The 23688-nt window shown below is 31.9% G+C and overlaps 2 protein-coding genes across 8 annotated transcripts in view; both read left to right on the forward strand.

Annotated features, from left to right (window-relative positions):
- Window positions 1-23035, forward strand: part of LOC117103565 (kinesin-like protein KIF21B) — a 75808-nt gene extending 52773 nt beyond the window's left edge. For 2 of the 7 annotated variants that reach the window (XM_033244138.1, XM_033244139.1), the window contains 17 exons: window positions 407-507; window positions 4800-4901; window positions 5624-5786; window positions 6435-6489; window positions 8562-8649; window positions 9885-10072; window positions 11056-11205; window positions 12084-12206; window positions 13088-13156; window positions 13626-13799; window positions 15397-15539; window positions 15647-15830; window positions 16193-16354; window positions 17985-18105; window positions 18540-18710; window positions 19025-19224; window positions 20203-23035. In XM_033244138.1, the coding sequence (XP_033100029.1) occupies window positions 407-507; window positions 4800-4901; window positions 5624-5786; window positions 6435-6489; window positions 8562-8649; window positions 9885-10072; window positions 11056-11205; window positions 12084-12206; window positions 13088-13156; window positions 13626-13799; window positions 15397-15539; window positions 15647-15830; window positions 16193-16354; window positions 17985-18105; window positions 18540-18710; window positions 19025-19224; window positions 20203-20335 (2327 nt within the window). In that variant the 3' untranslated portion in view covers window positions 20336-23035. Of the gene's footprint in view, window positions 1-406; window positions 508-4799; window positions 4902-5623; window positions 5787-6434; window positions 6490-8020; window positions 8043-8561; window positions 8650-9884; window positions 10073-11055; window positions 11206-12083; window positions 12207-13087; window positions 13157-13625; window positions 13800-15396; window positions 15540-15646; window positions 15831-16192; window positions 16355-17984; window positions 18106-18539; window positions 18711-19024; window positions 19225-20202 lie in introns of all 7 variants that reach the window. The other 5 variants (XM_033244141.1, XM_033244140.1, XM_033244142.1 and 2 more) reach the window with 5 other exon arrangements.
- LOC117103567 lies at window positions 1316-4324 on the forward strand. The gene is made up of 2 exons (XM_033244146.1): window positions 1316-1460; window positions 1739-4324. The coding sequence occupies exons 1-2, from the start codon at window positions 1440-1442 to the stop codon at window positions 2795-2797; spliced, it is 1080 nt and encodes a 359-aa protein (XP_033100037.1). The 5' UTR covers window positions 1316-1439; the 3' UTR covers window positions 2798-4324.
- Window positions 23036-23688: the final 653 nt, after the last annotated feature.

The raw sequence follows: 23688 nt of genomic DNA on the forward strand, positions 1-23688 counted from the left end.
ACTGGTATACTATTAATACTAATGCTAAATAGATTTCCCTTATATGTGATGATATTTTGTCAATTTTATTTAATTAATTACACAGATATTAAGAGGAGGGAGAGGAGAGAGTAGAAGTGGAAGCTTTATCATCAGACATAGGCTCTTTTTGCTTGTGCATCATTGAAACTTTTTCAAATTTTAGTACAGTTTGCCCTCCAATTCTAGACCCCTCTAATTATAAACTACTTTAAGCACCAACTAAAATTCTTCACTCGTTTAAGACAAAGTTAACCCTCTAACTGGAGACCAAACCAGAGGCTACCCAAAATTGTCTGGGGCCAAAGGTGGTCTTGAATTGCAGGGTGAACTGTATGTTGTATATTGTTGATGTCTACATTATGTCTTTCTTATTTTTTTTTCCAAGATCTTACAGATCAAATTGGAACTGTTCAAGCCAACATTGATTACGTCCAAGAACAAATATCAGAATGCCAAAGTAATATAATGGAGATGATGGAGAACAGGGTGAGTAGAGCATGACAAAGAAAAAAAAAAAACCTGATTCCTGGTTGCCTATTAAAAATGAAACATTTAAGTTAAATTCAAACCATCAACTATTCTCATCCAATTCATGTTTATTAACCCATTTATTCAATTTATGTTACAACTAATGTTAGAAAACTTTTACACAGAGCAATATCTGTAACCAAGATATTTACCAGAATTAGATATCTTTGTGCAATGATTAGAAAAAAAAATTCTGTTATGAATGAAAAAGCAAAAACAGTCTGCTCAAATTGCATGTATTAATCTGTGCACATATCTGATGTGTGTATGTCTGTTGGGATAAGGGTGGTGGGATACTCTATGTATCTGTGGGTGTATGGATGTGCTTTCTTTGAGAATTGAGGGACATTTTGTTTTGCATTACTTCTGTAGTATTTGAAACATTTTTGTAATTGCTTTTGTAAATGTTCTGAATAAGATATTCCTCAAACGCCTATTCCCATCCATTCTGAATTCATGTTCAATACTTTAATTACACATTGTACTTCCGAACTGTTAAATGTCTCTGAATTAAACTCACTAAACTCTTTCCAAACATTGTTTTATTTTCATCTAATCTACACTTTCCTACACCATATCTCATATTTGCTCATTTTTCTCTCACAACTAAGTATTTCATAATGTAAACCCACACATCTTGTTCCCATTAAGCATGGCGTATGTGAGTGTCGGTGATATGGATGTTAGAATTTGAATGTTCGAGAAGCAAATACAATTGAATTTAAAATTTAAAAGATATAAAACAAATATTTAAACAACTGTTAGAACATATATTACTAAAATGGCAAAGTGCATGTCTTCTTGGTACATTGTGCTTAGACTTGAGATTAGTTTATCGCTTGGCCTGAAATCATTGCTTCAAAGAAGGTGTTGGAAAAGCTGAGCTGGCTATGGTGACAGTACATGTAAAGGTAGGTGTTATATCTTCATGCTATTAGACCAAGAGTTTGCTAGCTATATACAGTATAATGCAATTACAATTTTGGTAATCTAATCTTAATCCAAACTCAATATATTTTAATATTAATTTTTATTAAAGTGTTGAAGCATGAATAAAACCTAAATGCTTATAAAAATTGATAATTTTTAAATTTTGTCAGTATTTATTGGAAATAATTATGATTATTTATTAATTATTCATTTTATTTATTTATTTAATAATTATTATTAATTTGTTTTAAATCAACAGAAAGAAAAGAGAGTGGAAAATAGTGTAGACAAGAAGAAAGTGTCAACATTAAGAGCAAAGATCAACAAAATCCCAGTTATGCAGTCACTGCCTGAACATCCAGAACCTTCTACAGATGAAGATGATCAGGAGGAGGATGATACTATTGATGATGAACTTGATGATTTTGATCTGTCTGAAAGCAGTTCTTTCTGCAGTGACTGGTCTACAGCTTCTCTGTCTTACTCTAGCACTGATTTACACTGGTCTGACGATGAGTCTGATAGATTCGAGGACAGTTTTCGTAGTCGTAGGCCAAGCGTCAGTTCAAATTACTCAATTAGCAGTGACATCTGGGAATCATTCCGGTCAAACATCAATGCCTCCAGCCTTGGTGAAGTCACCAAGAGGTCACACGAGGCTGTATCTACTTGGTGTCACTACTTACCGTCTTCCGAGCATACAAAGTTTCTGAGACCAGTTCCCACAGATGAATCTGTTAAAGAACGTATGCCACTGGAAACTGTTGCACTCGATCAGATGCTCACGTCTGCACATGATTACTCGTTACGTGCATGCATACCAATAATGGATAGTATGTCTTCCATGCATTGCAGTGGCTTGGACACGGGAGCTGATGGAAATTCTGAAAGGGCCGTACCTGTAAACCACTGTATTGTGTCACTCAAGGATGCAATGAAGTTGGTCATTGCTGCTTGTGACAAGCTGAAGAAGGCACGCCAGCAGCTTGTCAGTCCTTTCCTGACTCCGTCAAGCAATGTTTATGACAATGGTTTTGGTTTCCATGCTGTTTTTGAACCATACAGCTATAACAATCTTAATTGCCATGCTCAGATTAATGGTTATGGGGAAGAAAAAAGGGTGGATGTTGTACAGGAATCAACACAGACACAAACGCAATCATTAGGAATGAAGATAACTGAACGAAAGAGCCGCATTCCCATTCGCATGACACGCTTAAATAAAGTTGCGATATCAACAAAACGACGTGGAACATTTTTAGTGCATGACAGAAAAGACTGGTTGAAAAATTTACCAACTATATTTAGTGATATGTAGTCGGATTCAGATTCAAATCAGCTAGTCATTTAGATCTATTTTTATGCTGACGGAGATGGAGCTAGTGATGGTGGTTGATGCGATTGATAAATTAATTGATATTTTTTTATTGTTTCATTCAACAGCAAATACCTCTCCAATTTAGGAAGATTCAAACATGTCTAGGTATATGAAAAAATTAGCTCTTACTTTGAAACTGTCGTCAGTAATTCTCTCTATTTTTACGCGAGTCTTTTGCAGAATTGACCGATATATCACATTAATACATTATATGTGAAGAAACCTTTTTTACAATGTAGGCCCATTGAAAGCTAATAGCTGTACCACTGTTGTTTGGTCATATGTATTATAATTATCACTATTACTAATTATTAAACACAAATTTCCCATTGCTGAATACAAAAAAGTAATTGGAACTGCACCATTTTGACAGCAAATGGCAGTTCGTTCAATGTAAAATACTATGTTCTAACTAATCTCAGAGCCTGTGTTGATGTTGCTGTGAAAGCAATAGACTTCTAGAAGCAAGTCCTCGCACATTTTTAAACACTTCCAAAACTCAGTTACATGTAAAAACACATCTAATTCAGACTGTTTCACTGTTCTTGATTCCACACACAATAACTACTTACTTAAAATTAAAGAAGTCCTTTAAATTGCTTGGGAAATCCTTTACTTAACAAACAAACAAATCATTAATATTATTCTCTCATTCTAATTCTTATATACATGTCTTAACCACAGTATTCAGCTTTAATGTACATGACTTGCCTTAGTATTTGTCTGTTTGCCATACATCTGACCAGTAGTTATATAAACCAGTGGTAGCATAAACACTATTGCCTGATGGTGACTTGTTACACGTCATTACATGTTGATTATTAGTATCAAATATTAGATGTAGATAACTGCATTTGCATTATTATACTATTTAAAACATAAGAAAGAGTTAGTTCGAAAATTTCCCATTAATGAAGTAAAAAAGAGTAATTTGAACTGCACCATTTTGACATCAAATAGCAGCTTGTTTGTGACGTACCATAAAACCAACATAGAATTATAGATTTTGTTGTAGCTTCTGACGCTGCAATTGGTTATTAAAACTAGTCTACTTAGCTGATTGGCTAATAATGGTCAAAATGAGGGCAATAATGAACTGTTTGACTTGCTGAAGGGTGAAACTCACCCAGCATATGCCTAAAGTCTTCTGTGTTGGTAAAATACAACACCACCTTTTAAATATCTGCAAGTTGAACTGTGTCATTTTATAGTTCTATGAATCTGCATTAAAAAATGGATTAGTAGGTTCTTAAACAGACCCAAGTTTGTTATCAGTTGTTTGACTTCTGTATTTTCAGCAATATTATTAGTGCAATGTTTAAACTCTCGTATCTAGTTGCTTCTGTTTTTTTAATCTCAGGTGAAACTTATCTATATATTTTAGTGTTTAAAGTGTACTTAATGAATGACAATTTAAATGGTTATAAGAATATAATTACTACTGCTAAAATTGGTGAATAAAGTGATAAAACCAACTGAGATACTGTATGACTTAATACTTTTTATATTAAATTTTCCTTGCTTTTTCTTTGTTAAAAAAAATGTGGTATTCAAACCTTCAATATGGTTAATCATCATCATTATCTAATAATCATCAATAGTACTATTATTACCAGTATCATATTCATTATCATTGATAACATCATAACTAACATCATAGTCATCATCATTTCACATTGTTTATCACAAAATAGGGTTATGTGTTGTTTATTGTCTTATTACTAAGGTAATTTCCTTTGGTATATGTTTCTTGTAATGTGTATAATGTGCTAAATTTAGCAAGATAAAAAATGTGATGCATTAATAATTCTTGTTAGTAACTGATACATGTTGGTAATAGTGGTGTTTTGTTATTTGTAGATTGACAATGTCATCTTCAATGTTAATGTATTTTACCCATTAATTATAATATAAAGACATTATTTTTGGTATGTTTTATTAGGACGATGGAGAGACTCAGGTGATAAGTGATGTAATAGAATCCTGCAACCTGTTGGAAGCCAAGTACCTTTTGGAGCATTTCCTCACTCTATCAATCAACACTGTAAGTATTAAGCTCTGTCCAAACTATCACATTTTCTTTGACAAAAAACTGTTGTTTGCCCCCATACATATTCATGATGTACCTATATATGGTCATGCTATAATGTCATCATGACCATATGTAGGCATGTCACATGGTTTTGTTAAATAAAATTTGATAGACTTGGTTTTATACCTTCGTGTATCCTCATTGTTCTCATTCCAAATAAAATACTTTGGTTCATTTGCCAACAATTTTATAATGCATTTTATAAAGTTTACAATATTGACGAACAAAATAAAACAATTATACAGAAGTTCTAGATATGCAATGCAATGCAACATTTTAAATACACTAGATTCTGGATACGTCAGAAATTAACATTAGAAAGAAGAATTTTTTTTTTTAAATGTATAGAAGGCAAGACAATTTTAAAAGATTATATGAAGTCAATCGTCATGCATTTTGTTTAGTGCCTTCCACAATAATGACCGTTTCAAAGCGTTTTATAACCACTAAAAAACTACAATAAATTAACTGATGACTGGTGCAAACACAAAGGGGAGGAAGGTGCACACCCCCAATTTTGAGATGGCATCACTATCACTACCGTGTACACGCAGGTACCTCAGTGTCAGTATCCCCTGAGGATAAGCCAGTGGCTCTACTACCATGCACTGCTAAGTAAAGAGGTGCGACTTGTCAAGAATGTTATTGATCAGAATAATGCATTATTGGTTTAGGGTTTAGTGGCAGCACAGCGAGAGTCCACGATCCGTGAGCTGGATGCTAAGCTACATCAAGTTGAGCAGAACAGCTTTGTACAGCAACAGCTGCTACAACATGTAATCTCAGATCAACAAGGAATGGATATTGAGGTGGAGGGTCTGTTCACACAGCCTGAAGGTAAGGCTATCACGGCATCATTTGCTGTTGTGTCAGTTTAAGAGTAACAAGATTGTAATTCCATGTTTGATTTTTTTTTAAATGTCAGATTTCGGTATTTTTTTTAAATGTCAGATTTTCGGTATTTTATAAAAAAATTCAAAACCCATATTTCTCAAATATTTTGATGTTATTGAGACTTTGTGAATGCTTACGTGATGTATTGACTGCTAATTTGTGTAATCTTAATTGTAATTAAAGATGTTTTATTAAGTAACTGTTAAACGGATTTGCCATTTTGTTAATCTATCAAAGTTATGTTGTAAACTACCAAATATATAATATTTCATTCAATATTTCTTGTTAATATAATGTTATAACCTACCATATCTATCAAGTTGACTTTATCTTCCAATCATCAAAATCAAAATTCGAAATTTGTTTTCCTTAAGCAATACATACAAACCACCAATACAAATATATAGTAGGACAAAGCTTTACAACAAACGATAGACAGACAACAGAAGTAATTTATAGGGATAAAAAAAGTGATGATTAAAATATTATTATTTAAAGAAATTATAACTTCAGATAAAATAATCACATCCATTAATGTAAAGGGATTTGTTTTTGCATTGTTTCTTACACATGTTGTATTTTTCTATTTAGCTTATGGCACAAGTAGTTCTGAAAGTTCGAGAGCATCTTCCCCAGTTGACTCAAGGTAATTGCGCCCCCAATATCATTGATATATTTAGAAATCTATCTTAGGAAATAAAAGAAATGCTTACAAATATGATGTTGGAATATGATGAGAGAAAATCAAAAGATAATATATTAGACGTTAACAGATTTTGTAATTATGATGTATCGGTACATGTGACCGCAATTTATAAGTTAGCGTTAGCACCCAAAATGTCCAGAAATCTGATTTTTAAAACAATTTCTGGTTTTTGCAGTTTATAGAAGAAGATATATTGAAAACCATTTCTGCAAAGTGTTAAGTACTAAATCTAACTGAAACATATATTCAAATTATTTTAAAATTACAGATCCTCAGTATTAAACTAATAATTTTGGAATCTTTAGAAGCCGTTTTCTCAAAACCTACTAGACTATTATATCCAATGCATTAAACATTAATAACTTTGCTAACACTCAATTTCCATCATGCAGAATTTAAAAATACCAAAAACTAAATTTTTAATTTTTTTTACAAACAGGTTTTGCCAGAGCTGGTCACATATTTGCTAATAATATTAATTACAAAATCTGTTAACATCTTTTGTATTTATAATATCAAATTTATATATATATATATATATGATTATTGCAAAACAGTACTAGAATACTGGTGTATAGTATATCAAAAATTAATGCATTGCTTTTCAAATTTCACATTAGTTCATAAATTTGTATACAAGTGAGGATATTGTCATCAGAATTGTCTACTTTTATCACCAACATCACTATCAAATTTCTCATTGCCATCACCACCACCATTATTGTTAATGTTGCCGTAATTTGCATCATCAAAATTGTTATCATTATATTCTCCACCATCATTTTCACCTTCATCAACTTTATTGGCATCATCCCCATCAATATCCTGATTGTCACAATCATCATAACCACAACAATTTCATCATTGTCACTACCATCAACATCTTCATCATCACCATAATCATCATCACCATAATCATCATCACCATCTTCATCATCACCATAATCATCATCACCATTATCATAACCATTGTCACTACTATTATGTTTTTAAGCATTTATGCATGTTTCAGTGAAGAAAATGAAAGTAGGAATGAAATGGATTATTGTGATGCAATGAATGTTGTTGTTAGAGCTATACTTGAACAAACTTATTGTTGCTCATATATTTTTTAATTTCTAAATACAGTTAAATGACATACAAATCAAATATAATTGTAAATGGTAAAGATGAGCATTCTAAGAGAGTGAAATAATTTCACCAACTTGTTTTGCTGCTTTATAATATGGCCCATCTTAATTTAAAAAAAAAAAAAAGACTTAATCTCCCAAGAGATATTTTTCAATAATTAATAATTTTATATGTAAAAATATAAAATGTAAACCATTTTGTATTATTGCTATTGTATATAAATTTACTTATTAACTCATCTTTATCATACAATTATTGTATTGTAATATTACTTTTTTAGCAATATATATATATTCTGTATACAAGCCTAAGTTAAAGAAACAGCTTTTTTTTTGACTAGGCTTGAATTTGCTGAGAGATGGGTATGTAATTTAGAATCACAAAATGGACTTCCAATTTAAGTGTTAAATATTGTATGCTTATGTGTTGTAGCAGAGGTGTGCAATTCAACAAAAATGCGAATATCTGTACAAAAATATGATGTTAAGATAGAAAGCCATAATTATATTGGTATATATTTCAATAATCCACAAAAATCTATAGACAACATGCTGATCTGCATTCTTAACAATAATAAAATGCATTTAAAATTGGCACTACATTAATTCATACATGTTTTTACTGCACTTTATGTACCGACATATATAACATGAAAGAATAGCACAATTGTGTGAGCACTGCTGTTGGTTATTATCTCTCTCTCCTCTAACCAAATTTTAAAAGGAAGAGGTATTTGTACAAAATAAATCTCATTTCTGTTGAAAGTTAATCTTGTTATTTATGTGTAGCTATGCATGATTTGCTTGTTTGTAATGACATCTGTGGAGTAATGGCAGTATCATTTTGTATTTGTTTCTATAATGTGTGTTTGATGTATACAGTACTAGTAGTCAGAATGTGTTGCCAGTGATAAATAATGGCCTGCCACCAACTGACGTGCCATTGCAGCCGACTAAGGTAAAGGATAAGGTAAGTGATGCCCCAATAGAGTATTTTCTTTTGCCCAAACCAATCTTATCATTACTACAAACCAGATGATTGTCTACAATCTTAATGCTCCAATAGTTCTCCTATCTGATGTAAGTAGAGATTTTTAAAATGTATTGTCCCATGAAATAAATTATAAAAATCTTTTTTTTTTTTTAAATTTACTTGCTCATAAAAATTATAAATTTGAACATAGAAATTAGTGTATTTAAAAAATGATTACCCATAATTTTCAAGTGAAAAATGATAGAAACAACAAAGTTGTTCTCGGGTGGAACACGAACCCACGATCTCCAGATCACTAGCCTGGCATCATACCTATAGACCACCAAGCTTGCACCTGATGGCCAGGGTTGAATTCGAGTCCAAGTAAGCAGCGGGTACTGCAATGTTGATAGTAATTGTTATTGTCATATTGGAATAGACAATAACTGGATTTGCATCAGGAGAATCAAGTATAGGTGTAATTTTGGTATTATCTGGTTTTGTTATTTGAATAATATTTAGATTTTTTTTCCTCTTTAATATAGTGCTGGTGATCTTTGTTGAAATACATTTTTTCGAAATTCTTTTTGGATGTTTAGATCACAATCCTGCTTCTTAATGTGATATTTTATGTATATTTTATGTAATTAGAGTTGGTATCTTGCATTTTTTTTATCTATTATGATGTGATGCTTGCTCTATAGTGAATATAATATGTTAACATAATTCATTGTGTTATATTCATATTTTATATTTTTATAAGTGTTATTTTAATTTATATATTATATAAAAAAATATATAAACTCCGACAAATATGTTTAAAGATAAATCACAGTGTAAAAAGTGTATATTTACTACATCCCATAACATCACAAGCATTATAATTTTATATTAAAAATCTTATTATCAATATTTTAATTTCAACAAGGTATAAATGTCCAGTACAGTAGAACCCTTATTAATGATGACATGTATATAACAATAATTTGCAATTGTGTCTCCTTAATAGGGGTTGAAAATGCCATTGATTTGACCATTTGGCATGCTCAGAAAGTGTCCCGTCCCCTTAAGAGATGTGTCCCTTTAATAGGGCTTTGTTTCACAGAAAAGTTTCTCTTTAATAGGGGTGACTCCAGAATAGTGGTGCCCCAAAGGAGGGGGGGGGTCTACTTTATTCATATTTATTTTTTTTATTCTTTACTTGACTGAATTTTTAAAAATAATTTTTAAAGGCTCGAAGACGAACAGCCACACAGGAGGAGCTGTTATATGCAGGCCAGAAAGATAACCCAGATGCTACACCTCTGATCACCTTGCCAGAGAAGGTTCTATCATCCCCTGATGACAACAGCAGTGCTTCAGATTCTGCCATCATGCCGCCTCCCAGGACAGTTCCTACTAAGAGGGACTCTTTTGGAAAGTAAGTATATTCAACATTAAAATGTAGGTTCAAATGTCAATTATGCCAAGATGTGTGGCCTAAGACATAGTAACTAATATGTTGATTATTAATTTGCAAGTATAATCTCATTAGATCTAATCATTGACATGATTAGAATTATCTATAAGCTTATAAGTATTTAATAACATTATAAATATCTAGCCCTCTTTGTTTAGAAATGTATGAATTATTACCCCTTGTCATTATATCCATATTGGCAGACATCTTCTGCTCCCTGGGAAGTAGCGTAGTATAATGCACTGCTCATCAAATATATATTAAATGAGCCTGTCCCAGTGAGTTAATGTATTTAGTCAGTATGTATGTTTAGATGTTTCTCAATGTTTGTACACATGTTTATGCTTTTGACTGTCCATTTAATCACATATATTGCATACACAGTTTATTAGCTTCAACACTTACTTGTGTATTGATTATATTTACATGGTTGCTTTATTTGTATAATTCTATTATTAAATTTATATTTGTTTTTTATTGCTTTATATGTTATTTATACTTATTGATACTTATTCATCTGTGATATTATTTACTGTCTCATTAAGTGATTACTAAATATTTTCAAGTTTTTGTTTTGTTTCACTTGTTATTACATCATTAGTTAGAACAGTGATCACTTTATTTCAAATAAGTTTCATTGATTTTGTCAGAGATACTCTACAAATCCAAATCCTTATAATTATCGTACTTTATAAAGAAATGTAGCACTGTTTTGGCAATATGTCATTGTAGGTACCGATGTTCTGTGACATTATCATAGAATCTTCCAACTATAGAGGGCAGTATTCCAAACCTAAGTTAATTACTTTATTTTGGTAATAAAGCAGTTATCTTGGTTTGCATTGTAGTGCACCCTCTATTTAAATTGTTGGAAAATAAAATGTTCCACTGCATGGTAATATAGCCTAGCATGCACTACATAGTGTTGTGTGTTATTTGTGTAGAAGTGACAAGTCATCCTCAGCCACACGGAGCTTAGCAAGTAGAAGACAATCCAATGAGGGTATGCCCACTCGGAGTGGCCATGCAGATGCTTCCCCAGCCATTAGGAGGAAAGGCATCCCCCAACCTCAGGTTATTAATACAGTCAGCACGTAAGTACCAACAGTGTACCCATTTCCATTTCTTTTTTTAATTCATTGTGTTGATTTTTCACCACTTTTGTTGATACACCATTCATTTGAGTAGTTTGTGGAAATGTTTTATTTTCTAATGAGTGTGTAATAATTTTGCTATCGTTGTATATTTCTGCACACTTTAATTATAAATTTATATTGATATACCACCTAAAGTAAACCTCAAGTGGTATAAAATGGTGTACAGGCAGTCTGTATAAACAAACATAGGTCGTCTACAATTGACTGCACTACTAGATGAAGGATGGATATTATTTTTTGTCATGATACTTCGCATGTCTTATTTGTTTATTACTGAAACAATTAATAAAAGAAAATTAGAATCTAAAATTAAACATTATTTTATAAGAACAAATGATGATAGTAAGCTGCATAATTGATGATGATGATAATGAATAATATATACCTCAATGAAATGTGCATAATATTATGCATACAGATCATATGATAGCTCTGCTGTGCATTTTAAAATTTTTTTGAAATCTAATATTATAGGCCTATATTTTAAAACTTAATTGATGCAATGTAATCTTTAACAGTTAAAATTTCTAGATAAAAAGCTTATTCTTACATGTTCCTATCAATTTCTAATAAACAGTAGTAGCTTGTAGAGCTTAAGAGAAATCCTTAATTTAATTGGGAATCATATGCTAATAACCTTAAAGCATTCTTTGAGAGGTCACATGTCAAACTGTTGACTTGTCCTCTCAAAATGTTTACCTCATAGTTGTACAGTAACTTGCGTTTTCTAGACTTAGTGCATGTATTCTACATTTTTTGTCGTGTGTATTTTTTCTCCTTAGTTTTTCCATTTACTTTTTTAAATGATTCTTTAGTGAAACTGTTCCTATCATCACCCCTCCTGGTTCACCACCCCAAACGAGACGTTCTTCAGAGCAGAATGTCTTTTCACGGTTATACGCTCAAACGAGTTCACCCGCCCAGGGCACGGTCGACAGGTTTGTTCTCATCTCTAATTGTTCTCCAAATAATCAGCTCTCTCGCTCCACTCCTCTCAGCACTCCTTCTGTCAACCTTCAAAAGTTTCCTTTGAAACCAGAAATGCAGAAATGTCTTTACATGTGCGAATTGTTGTCTGTTCACTGTGGCACTTATCTGTTCTTTCAAGTGACATTCTCAGGTGTTTTCATCATGAATAATTTGGGGCTCGGTTCACTGCCACCTATTGCATGATATTCATGAGCCTTTTATAACGTGAATATCTGTTATTAATATAACATGCTCGCTGACGAATGGATATTTTTTCTGGGAATATTTTGCATTGACATGGATTCATGCCAATGACATACACCTGAGATTGTCACTTTAATTGTGTATTTTTTAAATATTTTATCCATTATGTGATCCATATCTAACCCACTTTTTAACCAGCAAATTAACAAATAGAGTAGAAATGGCATTTTGTTGTACATCAAATTATATATTTGTATTTGTTTATGATGGTCTCATTTGTACACTTGTCTTCACTTAATTTCTGGTTATTGTTGTATTGTAATTTCATTATAATATTCATAAATATATGTTTGTAAATACATTGTGCAGCTTTCATTTTTATGGTCAAATATTTTTTGCACAAATTGTCTAATATTTGATAAAACTTGTGTATATGTATATCATATACAGTATATTGATTTATTGTAAAGGCAGACAATTTTCAATGTATTGATGTGATGCATTGATTTATGCAAGTATTGATTATTATTTTTCTATTAATTTGAAATTAAAGTATATAATAGATAGTCATAATAAAGCTATAACAGTGGTAATGACAAACACATAAGCAATAGTGTTAATGGTGTTCGTACTTATTTGTAAGCAGGCTAGGGATTGAGCATGGTGTACAGCGTATGTGTGGTAGATCTTCACCCACGCCAACTACACAGTCAAAGTAGGTGAAAGCACAGTGCATGCTTCATGCATGATTCAAAACAAATTTGAAAAGATCTAAACTAAAGACCGATTAGAATGGGGGAAATTTAATTATTTATCAAGAGCAATCACAGACAGTAATCAAAACTAAATGCTTTTGAAACTTTGGAGCAGAGATGTAGCTTTGAAATAATTGCCTTCTACTCTGCAAATAACAGAATTTTATATTAAACATATATTACTTGATTTATAAACCAACTATCTCTTAAAGTAACTTAATGTGGTTTTTTACAAAAAACATTACATTTTTTTCTTTTAATTAATCTAAATGTTACTTGATGGGTGAACATAAAAAAATTTAAAATCAGTGACGTGTTTACAGAAAATAATGATATAAATAGGATTAACATAGTCATATAGCATAGCATGTTACTAAAAGAAGAATTATTAGTACAGGTTTATAAAGTTGGTATACATTTTTTAACCAGGTCTCCACCTTTTGATGCACATAGCTGTGCTGCTCGTCTTGTGCAACGGGCAGCTTCCCCTACTCCCAGGGCAGCCTCCCCAACTCCTAGGTCAGCACAAGTGGTGGAGCAGCACCTGTGTTCCGCCCGTTTGTCACAGAGGGCCGGTTCACCAACACCTCCTGCAGCCGAGAAGTATGTCATTGCACGTTTGTGGTATTGCTACATCGTTATGAAATATTTATGCTCTGACAATTGCTTTGTGAATTAATTTCCCTAATGAGAAGAAAATTATCTTAAGACATTTATCAAAATATTCTAATAGTGCACTTGGGATGATAGAAAAAACCAAGGTTGGAATTTCTGTACACACATGTTAGAAAAGAATTATAATTTACTGTAGACAAAGGCAGCTGAAAAAGGAGGTTAAAGTTTACTGTGCCCATAAGAAACTATAGGAAAGGTGAATGTTATAGGAAGGTTAGAATTTACTCTACAAATAAGAAGGTAGGAAAGATGAAGGTTAGAATTTACAGAACAGAAGCTAGGAAAGGAGAAGCTAGAACATGAGAATGTTAAGGGGATGGTTACTGTGCCCACAGGAAGCTAGGAAAGAGGAACGTTAAAATTTATTTGGGTCAGCTTCATTTCAGTTTAATATTTATTCATTGCATTATTTTGCTTGCTGTTTCTGACTTTGTACTTACTAATAGTCTTCAAGTATCTTTTACATTTACTGTATATTGCACTTTTTAATCACAAATTACTTTAAGTGATTTATATAAAACCCTAGCTACGGTGGAAAACAGTCACCCACCAAACACCATCCAACACTATAGACTTCTGACTTTATATAGCAAGCAGAGGCCTTCGCAATGTGAGTTGTGTAAGGATGGCATATTAACTGATAATTTGTTGATTTGTAATTTTTTTTTTTTTTGTAATTTGTACATTTGTTTTTGCATATGCAATTGCTATTTTGTTTTCTTATATATTTTATACTTTACTTTTCAAGAGTAAGTATTGGTAGGTATGTGATAAACTAACAGCATGCACATCAAATACCACCGTGTGTTAGCATGCAGATGTCGCATTCATACTTAAGGTTAAAAAGCATTGTTGCGTGTGTAAAATTCAATTCTTGAGCATTTTTTGATTTCTAACATAATATGCGATCGTTTTTATAATTGGAAAGTTTTTTAATTGGTGTTATTGTTTGTTGATGGTGGTTTTGTAAAAAGTCAGAAAGTCAGTTTTAATTTAATGTTGGTTATTGACTAAAATTGCTGCCAATATGGGTAAGAAAACAAAAATGCTTTGAGAACACCATCCATCCATTTTTAAACCAAGGACTAATATGTTTTTAAAAATATTTTAATGTTATTTAGATACCCTACTAAAATCATGTTATAGGGTTGGAGGCAGTCATATCAAACAAAAGGCATTTATTCCTATTTGGCATCAGTTTTCTGTTATTAAATCAGTTTGGTTCTTATTTTCTTTCAAATATCAATCATTACAATTATGAAATGTCAACCAATGAGAACCTTTTTATCTATCAAGATGACATGTCATTTATCAAAATAGTAATGTAAGTCTATTGATGTAATTGGGTGAAATACTTGGCTTTGCAGAGAAAAACATGTCTCGCAGTTCCCCCTAACATATACGTTTTCAAGAACACCCAGAAACTGAAAAGCAAAGTCCCATATGAATCCTTGGAAATATACTTTTATCAACATTTTTTTTTAAATGACCATTTGTATTAGTATTTATACTGCTTTATTTTTAGGGGTAGCATTAATCCAGTTAGTGTGACCAATAAACCACAAGGTCAGAAAGCACCTTTGATTTGTTCCTACACTGCAGAAGGGCATACCAAAGCAGTGTTGTCAGTCCAAGCCACTGAGGATATGCTGTTCAGTGGCTCAAAAGGTGAGATAAAAATAATTGTTGCTTGGTACTTGTTATAACAAGTATTGTAGTCTCATATCAGTTGTATAACAATCAGTTGGAATTGATAATTTATATTCATGAAACAGACCGCACTGTGAAAGTTTGGAACTTGGAGACTGGTCAGGAATTGTTAACACTTGGCGGTCATCCGAATAATGTGATATCTGTGCATTACTGTAAGAATCTGCAGCTGGTGTTCAGTGTCTCAACATCATATATTAAAGTATGGGACATTAGGGAAAATAGTGGAAAATGCATCAAAACCCTCAGGTAAGAAAATATTCACAAATATGCACAGAAAAGAAAATATTGTCAATTCCTATAGATGAGAAAATGTGATTGTAATAGAGTAAGTGTGTGCTCACCTCATTTACAAATGAAAATGTAGTCACCAACTGCAAGAAATAAGAAAGCTAAATTAAAAAAAATAATTTCAAAATATTGAAATATGTTTATTAGCATTCTCAACACTAGCAAATTCACTTAGTGTAGTATACTTTTGGATGCCAATCAAAAAGCAGAAGCAAAAAAATCTGTATACTGATGAATCAGGTATTTCTTATTTGGTTTGAAAAATCAACCTGTTAGAGAATGTACAGAAGAATAAGTTTATTTTGATCTTGTTTCTTCAGTTCATCTGGACTTGTCACCACTAACAATGTAGCCACTAGCAGTACCAGATCTGTAGCAGTGCCAACTGGTGAAAATCTAATAAACGACATCGCTATCAATAGCGCCGGTACACAGCTATATTCAGCTGCTAGCAACATTGTCCGTGTCTGGGACCTCAACAGGTAGGTCCAACAACAACAATTCGCAATGTTTGAATTATGCAGGTTATATTCAATGCTGTTAAAAATTATGTGTACCTTTGTGGTATATCAAGACATCAATAAGTCACTACGTGAGACAACTACTCCATTTTGTGCTATACACAACTGCTTTATTCAAAACACCCAAGTCCATACACCTGGTATTCCAATTAGGTGCCCAATACCATAATCAACCAAGTTTATACAGCACTTCTCTCCTCTTAAATATGAAGGAATATTACACACAGCACAGCACTCTACATTTTAATATAGTATACTCAACCAATAAAAATTTTATAATTTAAAGGGTTGTGGTTTCAGAATCCGAGCGGAACACATTGGCAGGACCCAATCCTGGCTCACTGGTGGTGTGGGTCACTCCTTGGGTAACATAGGACTTTGGGGAACCGGAGAACTTCCTTTGATGACAGCTGTTGGAGATTCTGAGACAAATCTGTAGACTCTTCTATGGACACTGGAGACACTCAATTCTACCATCGGTTGTGACTCGAGATGTAGATCTAGAAATGTTGGACAAAAAAATAAGTTCCCAAACAGGTTTTGTAATCCAGTTTTCTGTAGAAACTCTCGGTCTAATTGAGGCCAGTCAAACCGATTAGAATGACTCTTCCCCCACACTAGACAACATATGAGGCATGTCACACAGGCCAGTATTGAGTAAATGAGCTATAAAATATGGGAGCTCATAAAATTGCCTAAAAATCCAAATTTGTTTTTCACTATAGACCAACAGTTTTAATGTCTTATTAATCATGTCCCAAAATATTAGTTCTAGAAGTGGTCAACAAATCATTTATTTAACATTATTTTGATAATGTTAATTCTATTAAACAATGTATGCACAAATAACTTTGAAAGGCAATTACTCAAAATCATGTTTATCTTGATTTTAAGAGTGCTGTACTTTCACTTTCCAATAACTTAGGCTTAAAATATCAAATTTCAATGAATGACCCCTCATTTTAAAGATCATATACTCAGGTATCTGAAAACAACAATAACTTGAATTTCAATTTTTTGCTACAACTGAACCATTTTGCCACAACATGCCTTATATGATCTATGTGAACATACCTAGCACACCCAGACCCATCCATGTTAACCATATATGGCCGAGGTCTACAAATCTTAAAAACTTAATCCTGACTCTATTATTCACTTTAAAAAACCAATAATACCATACCAACCAAGTCTACGCAAGTATACAGCTTCAACTGCTAATAACAACAGGAGGATGGTTTAGGGAGGCAATATGCACTAGACTCACTAGTTGTAACCCAGCCATTTTAATGAGCCTGTTCCGCTATGCTTAATAAATATAAATTTAGATATATTAACATTGAAGACTACCGCTACAAAACTTCAGGTGGTTCAATAGAAGAAGGAGATAACAGCAAGTGCTAGATAAAGGATTTATATAGAGATGCCATGTCTTTGGAAGAAAGCGCATAGGTGATGATGAGGACGCAGGTGACAATGACAACAATGGTGGTGGAATTGTTTTGGCATAATTGGATTTTGAAGGAAATTAGTTCTTTTTTTCTATTTGAATTGGCTACCATTTATTAAAACATATTCTTCAATATTTTAGCTTTCAAGCTACTTGCAAGCTTAGTGGTGGTCACTCAGCAGCTGTAATGTGTATAGGAGTGGAGGCCCAAGAAAACAACAGCAATATGATAATAACAGGATCTAAAGACCACTATATTAAGGTATCAGCTATGACTTTCCCTAAAGTTCTGTTCAGATTATCAAATTTTCTGTTATATGCCCATATATAGTCATGATGTCCCTATATTATATTGTCAAGGTGTGATGTCATCATGACCTTATTTAGGCATGTTACATTTTTTTGTCAAATGAAATTTGATAGTGTGGACAAGGCTTTATATTGTAATAAAAAATCAAATCTAAAATTGAAGTATGTGAGATCTCTCCACAAATTAAAATGCATTTATTGATGAGATCATATTGATTACCAAATTACCAAAATATTTCGGAATCTATATTTATAAAATTTTGTTTTAAATACTTTGATACTTACATTTGTAAATAACATTTCTTGTTTTCCTAACATTTTATAGTACATAAAATGTATTTATAGAATTTGCTATCAAATATTAAACTTTTTCGTTTTTATTTATAGTTATTTGAAGTGCCTGAAGGGGCCTCAGGTCTGATCACCCCAAAACACAACCTAGATCCACCACATTTTGACGGTGTCCAGTCACTGGCTGTCAGCGGTAGTTGCCTATTCAGTGGATCAAGGGACACATGTATAAAGAAGTGGGATCTTGAGAAGCAAATACTACAAAAGGTTTGGTTCAACAAAATTTATGTTAACTCTTTAAAAAAAATTATTGAATGACAGTATTAAAGTGGAAGCGTTTGGCGCAGTAGTTGAGGCTCGGACCCTGAAACTTGTGGTCGGGGGTTCGAAACTCTTGCTGCGCAGGTCGCTTGTGTCCTTGGGCAAGACACTGTGTTTGCCTCTCTACATAGGATTATTAATGGGAAGGTAAATAGATTCTCTGAGGAGCATTGCACAGTCTGCCCCCTATTCTTATGAAATTTGTACTTCAACTTTCACAAGAACACTTTATTGTAATTAACTTTTTGTATCTTCTCCAGTCTGTCCATGCAGCACATAAAGATTGGATATGTGCTCTAGACTTCCTTCCAGGCAAGGATTGTCTACTAAGTGGCTGCAGAGGAGGCCAGCTCAAGTTGTGGAACATTAATGATTGTTCTCAAATTGGTGAGATGAAGGCTCACTCGAGCCCTATCAACAGCATAGCAACCAATTCAACTCATGTCTTTACAGCTTCTAGGTAAGGTTTGTGAGTAATTTCTACACTATTCTTTGTGTCATGCCAGTCAATTAAATTCATAATTATATATATACTTTTTTGGATTATGTACATTAAAAGCTAATGTATTTCAATTTCAAGAAATGGAGAGATAGTATTGTACAATAGTATTGTGGAAGATACAAATACTTTAAAAAATGTAATATCTAATATAAAACAAAAGATTTATAAATTCTGAAAAAAATTATATTAAACCTAAAACATTGAAGTAATTATAAAACATAATAGTAATATCTAACTTTTCAACATAAATATAATATACAAATTAAATTAATTAATTATACAATTATTTAACCTAAAATATGTATAAAGTAATACAGTATATATCCTTTAACTAAAAATGTAAAATTCAACCTTTGAAAAAATAGAAATAATCTTTAAATATATGAGCATTGCTCCATTTTATGTACTTTTTTTTTGTTTTTTTTTATGAATTAATGATTGAGATGTACTGTAGTAACATAGTGATATGTTGTCATGCATCTTCCCTCTTACCATTACTAATTCCTGAAGCATGTGTGTTCAAATCTCATGTTTTTATGTCTGTTTTTTCTACTAGAAAGTAATACTACATTATTGATTGTAAATTGCCATCCCACATGTTCACATGTGTATATCCCAAATATTTTAAAAGGACAATGCTCCTCAAAAATAATCCTTTTCAGATGGGCTACAGTCCCTTCTTATGAGTGTATGTTGTTCACTAGATTATACTTTGAACATTGTGGGCTGACACTGGCCATGTTAAGATTGCTGTCTGTTTGTTTATGTTTTCTGATTCAGTTCTTTATCTTCTCTCCCTCTTTTGTTTGCATCATTGTACTAACACTTGGTGAATTTAATCAATCTTATTTCACTAACCCTCTGCATTACCTCATTCTGCCGTATTTATTTACTATTTTGTTTTCTAATACATTTTTGGAACCATTTACTACACAGTAATATAAAAGCTTGGAGAATTTTATCTCCACGAAATGGGTCACTGGGGCATTGGCAGACTATCGCAAATCTAAATAGACCATGTTCTTGCATTTCATTTTGTAGACATAAGAAAAACTATTTAAGTATCTAAATAGTATTATTGAATATTAAGTAATTATATAATATATTGTTTATTAATTAAATAGATTACAGAAAATAGTAAATTTGGCAAAATTCTGACAGTTGATAATTTTCTTGACGACTGGTGCTTTCCATATATTTATTTAATATTAATTTGTGTTTTTACTGCATAACTCACATAATTATCTTGCTAACATATTGCATTTTGCTACTGATTTTAAAGGTGATTTGAATCTAATATAATAAATTACATTTTCTTTCACTTTTTTTTTTCATTTTAACCATATAAATATTAAAGTAAACTACCTGTATATAAAAATTTAGAATACAGCTGTAGCTTGGTAGTTAAGATGCTTGCCTTCCTATTTCAGAATCCTAAGTTTAAATCTTTAGTTGAGAAACAGCATAGTGTATAGAAAATCTTGTACATCCTGTTTGCAATTATATGCAGGATGAGAATAAAATTTCCAAAATATGAAAAAAAATTCACAACTTGTCATAAAAAAGAAAACTCAGAAAATCCAATTTAAAGCATTGAATAGCATGTTTAAAAGGATCAATTCTAATTTATTAATTTTAAAGGCAAAAGACAATTTAATGGTGGTTCATTATAGATGTTTTACTTCAAAAAAATTGAAAGGTGCAAAGGAATATATTATTTATATATACTGAGGATATGCTTTAATCCTAATTTTAAATTGGAAATCAATAACTTCAAAATGTAGAAAGTAAACAATGCAATTATTATAGTTTAATTTTCTTAGCTGAACACACATTATATATTTGAAACAACTGTAAATATAAAATGCATCAAAATGCAATCTCCAAAAGGAACAATCATGGTGTTAAAATCCATTATATAATTTTGTAGCAAAACTTAATTGAAATTAAATATAGTATGACCATCAATTATAATTTGAACTAATCAATATTATTTTACTTCACGGGTAAAGCTTGCTAACATAACGCTGGGTTTATGTTTCATTTCATTTGCTTTGAACAAAATATCTAGTGATCGAACAATCAGTGTGTGGCGTCCTCGTGGAAACCTGGATTTTGATTCATCAGATAACAACAGTGAAGACCATCTCTCATCTAGTAGCTGAGGATTCCAAACCACTTTCAAGAAATGTTTTATTTTTGCCTGACTCACAGTTTTTATTATTTGCATTAAATTACAATAAGAGAATATTTGGTCAATATAAAAATAATGAATGTAGCTTCTAAGAATGTAATTCGTACAAATTGGAAATTATTAAAATTGTAATTTAGTGATGTCTATAATGTTTGCTTACAAAGTAAATTGGATAGCAGAATAAAGTGTACAAACATGAATTTATAGTTAGACTAGCATGGCTGAAGGCATCTCATTGGAATATTCTAAAGCTCTCCCAGTGTTGTGATGGGAGTTTATAGACCAAAGACTGAATGACTGCTGGCAATATTATTACCCAATTTCTAGTATAATTTATAGGTATTGAAAAAATAAATAAAAAGAACCAAAAAAATATATATATTGTACATTTGCAAAGGGTTAAGGGAAAAATATTGGTATAAAGGTGTTAGTGTGCTTCAATCAAAAAATTATCAATGTTAACTCAGTTTTGTCAGAAATCGACCATAAATATTTAAAATAATGCCAATATATGTGGCTAAATATTTGCTGTCAGCATTTACCTATTTGACTGAGAATTATTTTTGAGGAGCCACCTTTTTAACAAGGTGTCCATAGGAATTCTGTTTACATTCGTCACTGGGTATTTTGATTGGACTGCACACCTTGAATCCCAAGAAATGTTTATATAAATTGTCTTTCCAGGCTTTGTTTAGGGTTTAGGATAATGTTTACTGATGACCAAATTATTATTAATACTGTTTAGAAATTCATTATCAATTTATAGCAAAGCTAAACGAATATTAATCAATCTATGATGGCAGAAGCCCTGATGGGACGTTGAACAATGTGTCTATCTTCCCAGTATCTTTATATTATATTATATTTTGTTAAAGTTTAATTGTAGTGCCAATGAAAACAATATTGTCAAAAAAACAACTATACCTATATAAATGAAATATGTGGGAAACGGATGTAAGTTATCTATTTAAGTGATACATTAAAATGACAATCAGTTAGGTTAATTATTCTACATATTTATTCATATCTATTGTTATAAACATTTGCATCATTATTTTCTGTTACAATTTTTAAGCAAAAACAGTTAACGTGAAATATTATTTTTTTAATTTTTTTTTTTATAGTTTTGTCTTTTGTTCCAAGTATCTTTAGTGTAACTCCGGTAGGCAGGGTACTGTTCTGCTTTTTTCATTGTTTCCCTCTTTTTCTAAATTCAAGTATTATTGAGAGTTCATATCTTGTTTATTCATTTGGGGCAATATTATTGTATTGATTTCTTGTTTACAGATAGAACAATTTAATTGAGTTTGTATATAGTGAGGAACAGATATGTGTTTATTAGGATCATGTCAAGCAATTGAAAATATTTATGATCTGGTTTGAGATGATATGCCTAAAGTGCATTTTGTTATTTTTTCCACCACAAAATACCTCAGTTTATTACTTTGGGATAGAAGTTCATTTAATACAATTTATCTAAAAGTAATTTTGAGGACACAGAATAGACATGTGCATGCAAGTTAAAACCAATGGCCAGGCATGTTTTGTTTGTAATAAAAATGCAAGCTAGAAAAATTGTTTGCGGCTGTTTGTTTATTTCTTGTATACGGTCTCATACTTGCACCTTATGCTTCCAAGTTCGGCTTAAAGACAGAAGTACAATATGACAAATTCACTTATAATCCTGCTGACAATTTTCAAAATTTTTCCCCTTGCATTGCCCTCATTTGAATAAACAAATACCACTGCATAGGCTTAAATTCATATTTTTTCATCAGTCGAATCATGGGCATCGATTGATGGCCGACCGGGACACGTCATATCTTCCTATATTCCTCCACTTTTTATCAATCTTATAATATTATAGTTGAAACCTCACTTTTCAAAGCAAGTGGAAAGAACAACAGTTACAGATGACTGAATGGTTTGTTGAACCCATAAATGTAATAATGGTTACTAGGCCAGATGGTCGAAATCCAGTTTGCCGAATGCCAGATTGCCGATTCCACTTTACCGTATCCCAGTTTGCCAAGTACCAGTTTGCCGACTCATAAACAATGAATTCCAGTTGGCCGAAACCCAGTTTACCAAAAGTCGGTTAAAAGCAGTGAAACAGCAGCATAAAATTCACGATGGAATACTCTCTTACACTTACCATGAACCTATTTAATACTAAGGTCCATGTTCTTAACACGACTGCATCTGTACGAAGTGGTGATGCGCTATAT

The sequence above is a fragment of the Anneissia japonica genome, unplaced genomic scaffold, assembly GCF_011630105.1.
Source record: "Anneissia japonica isolate Jap-2015-1 unplaced genomic scaffold, ASM1163010v1 scaffold6792_len961167_cov158, whole genome shotgun sequence".
NCBI classification, from domain to species: domain Eukaryota; kingdom Metazoa; phylum Echinodermata; class Crinoidea; order Comatulida; family Comatulidae; genus Anneissia; species Anneissia japonica.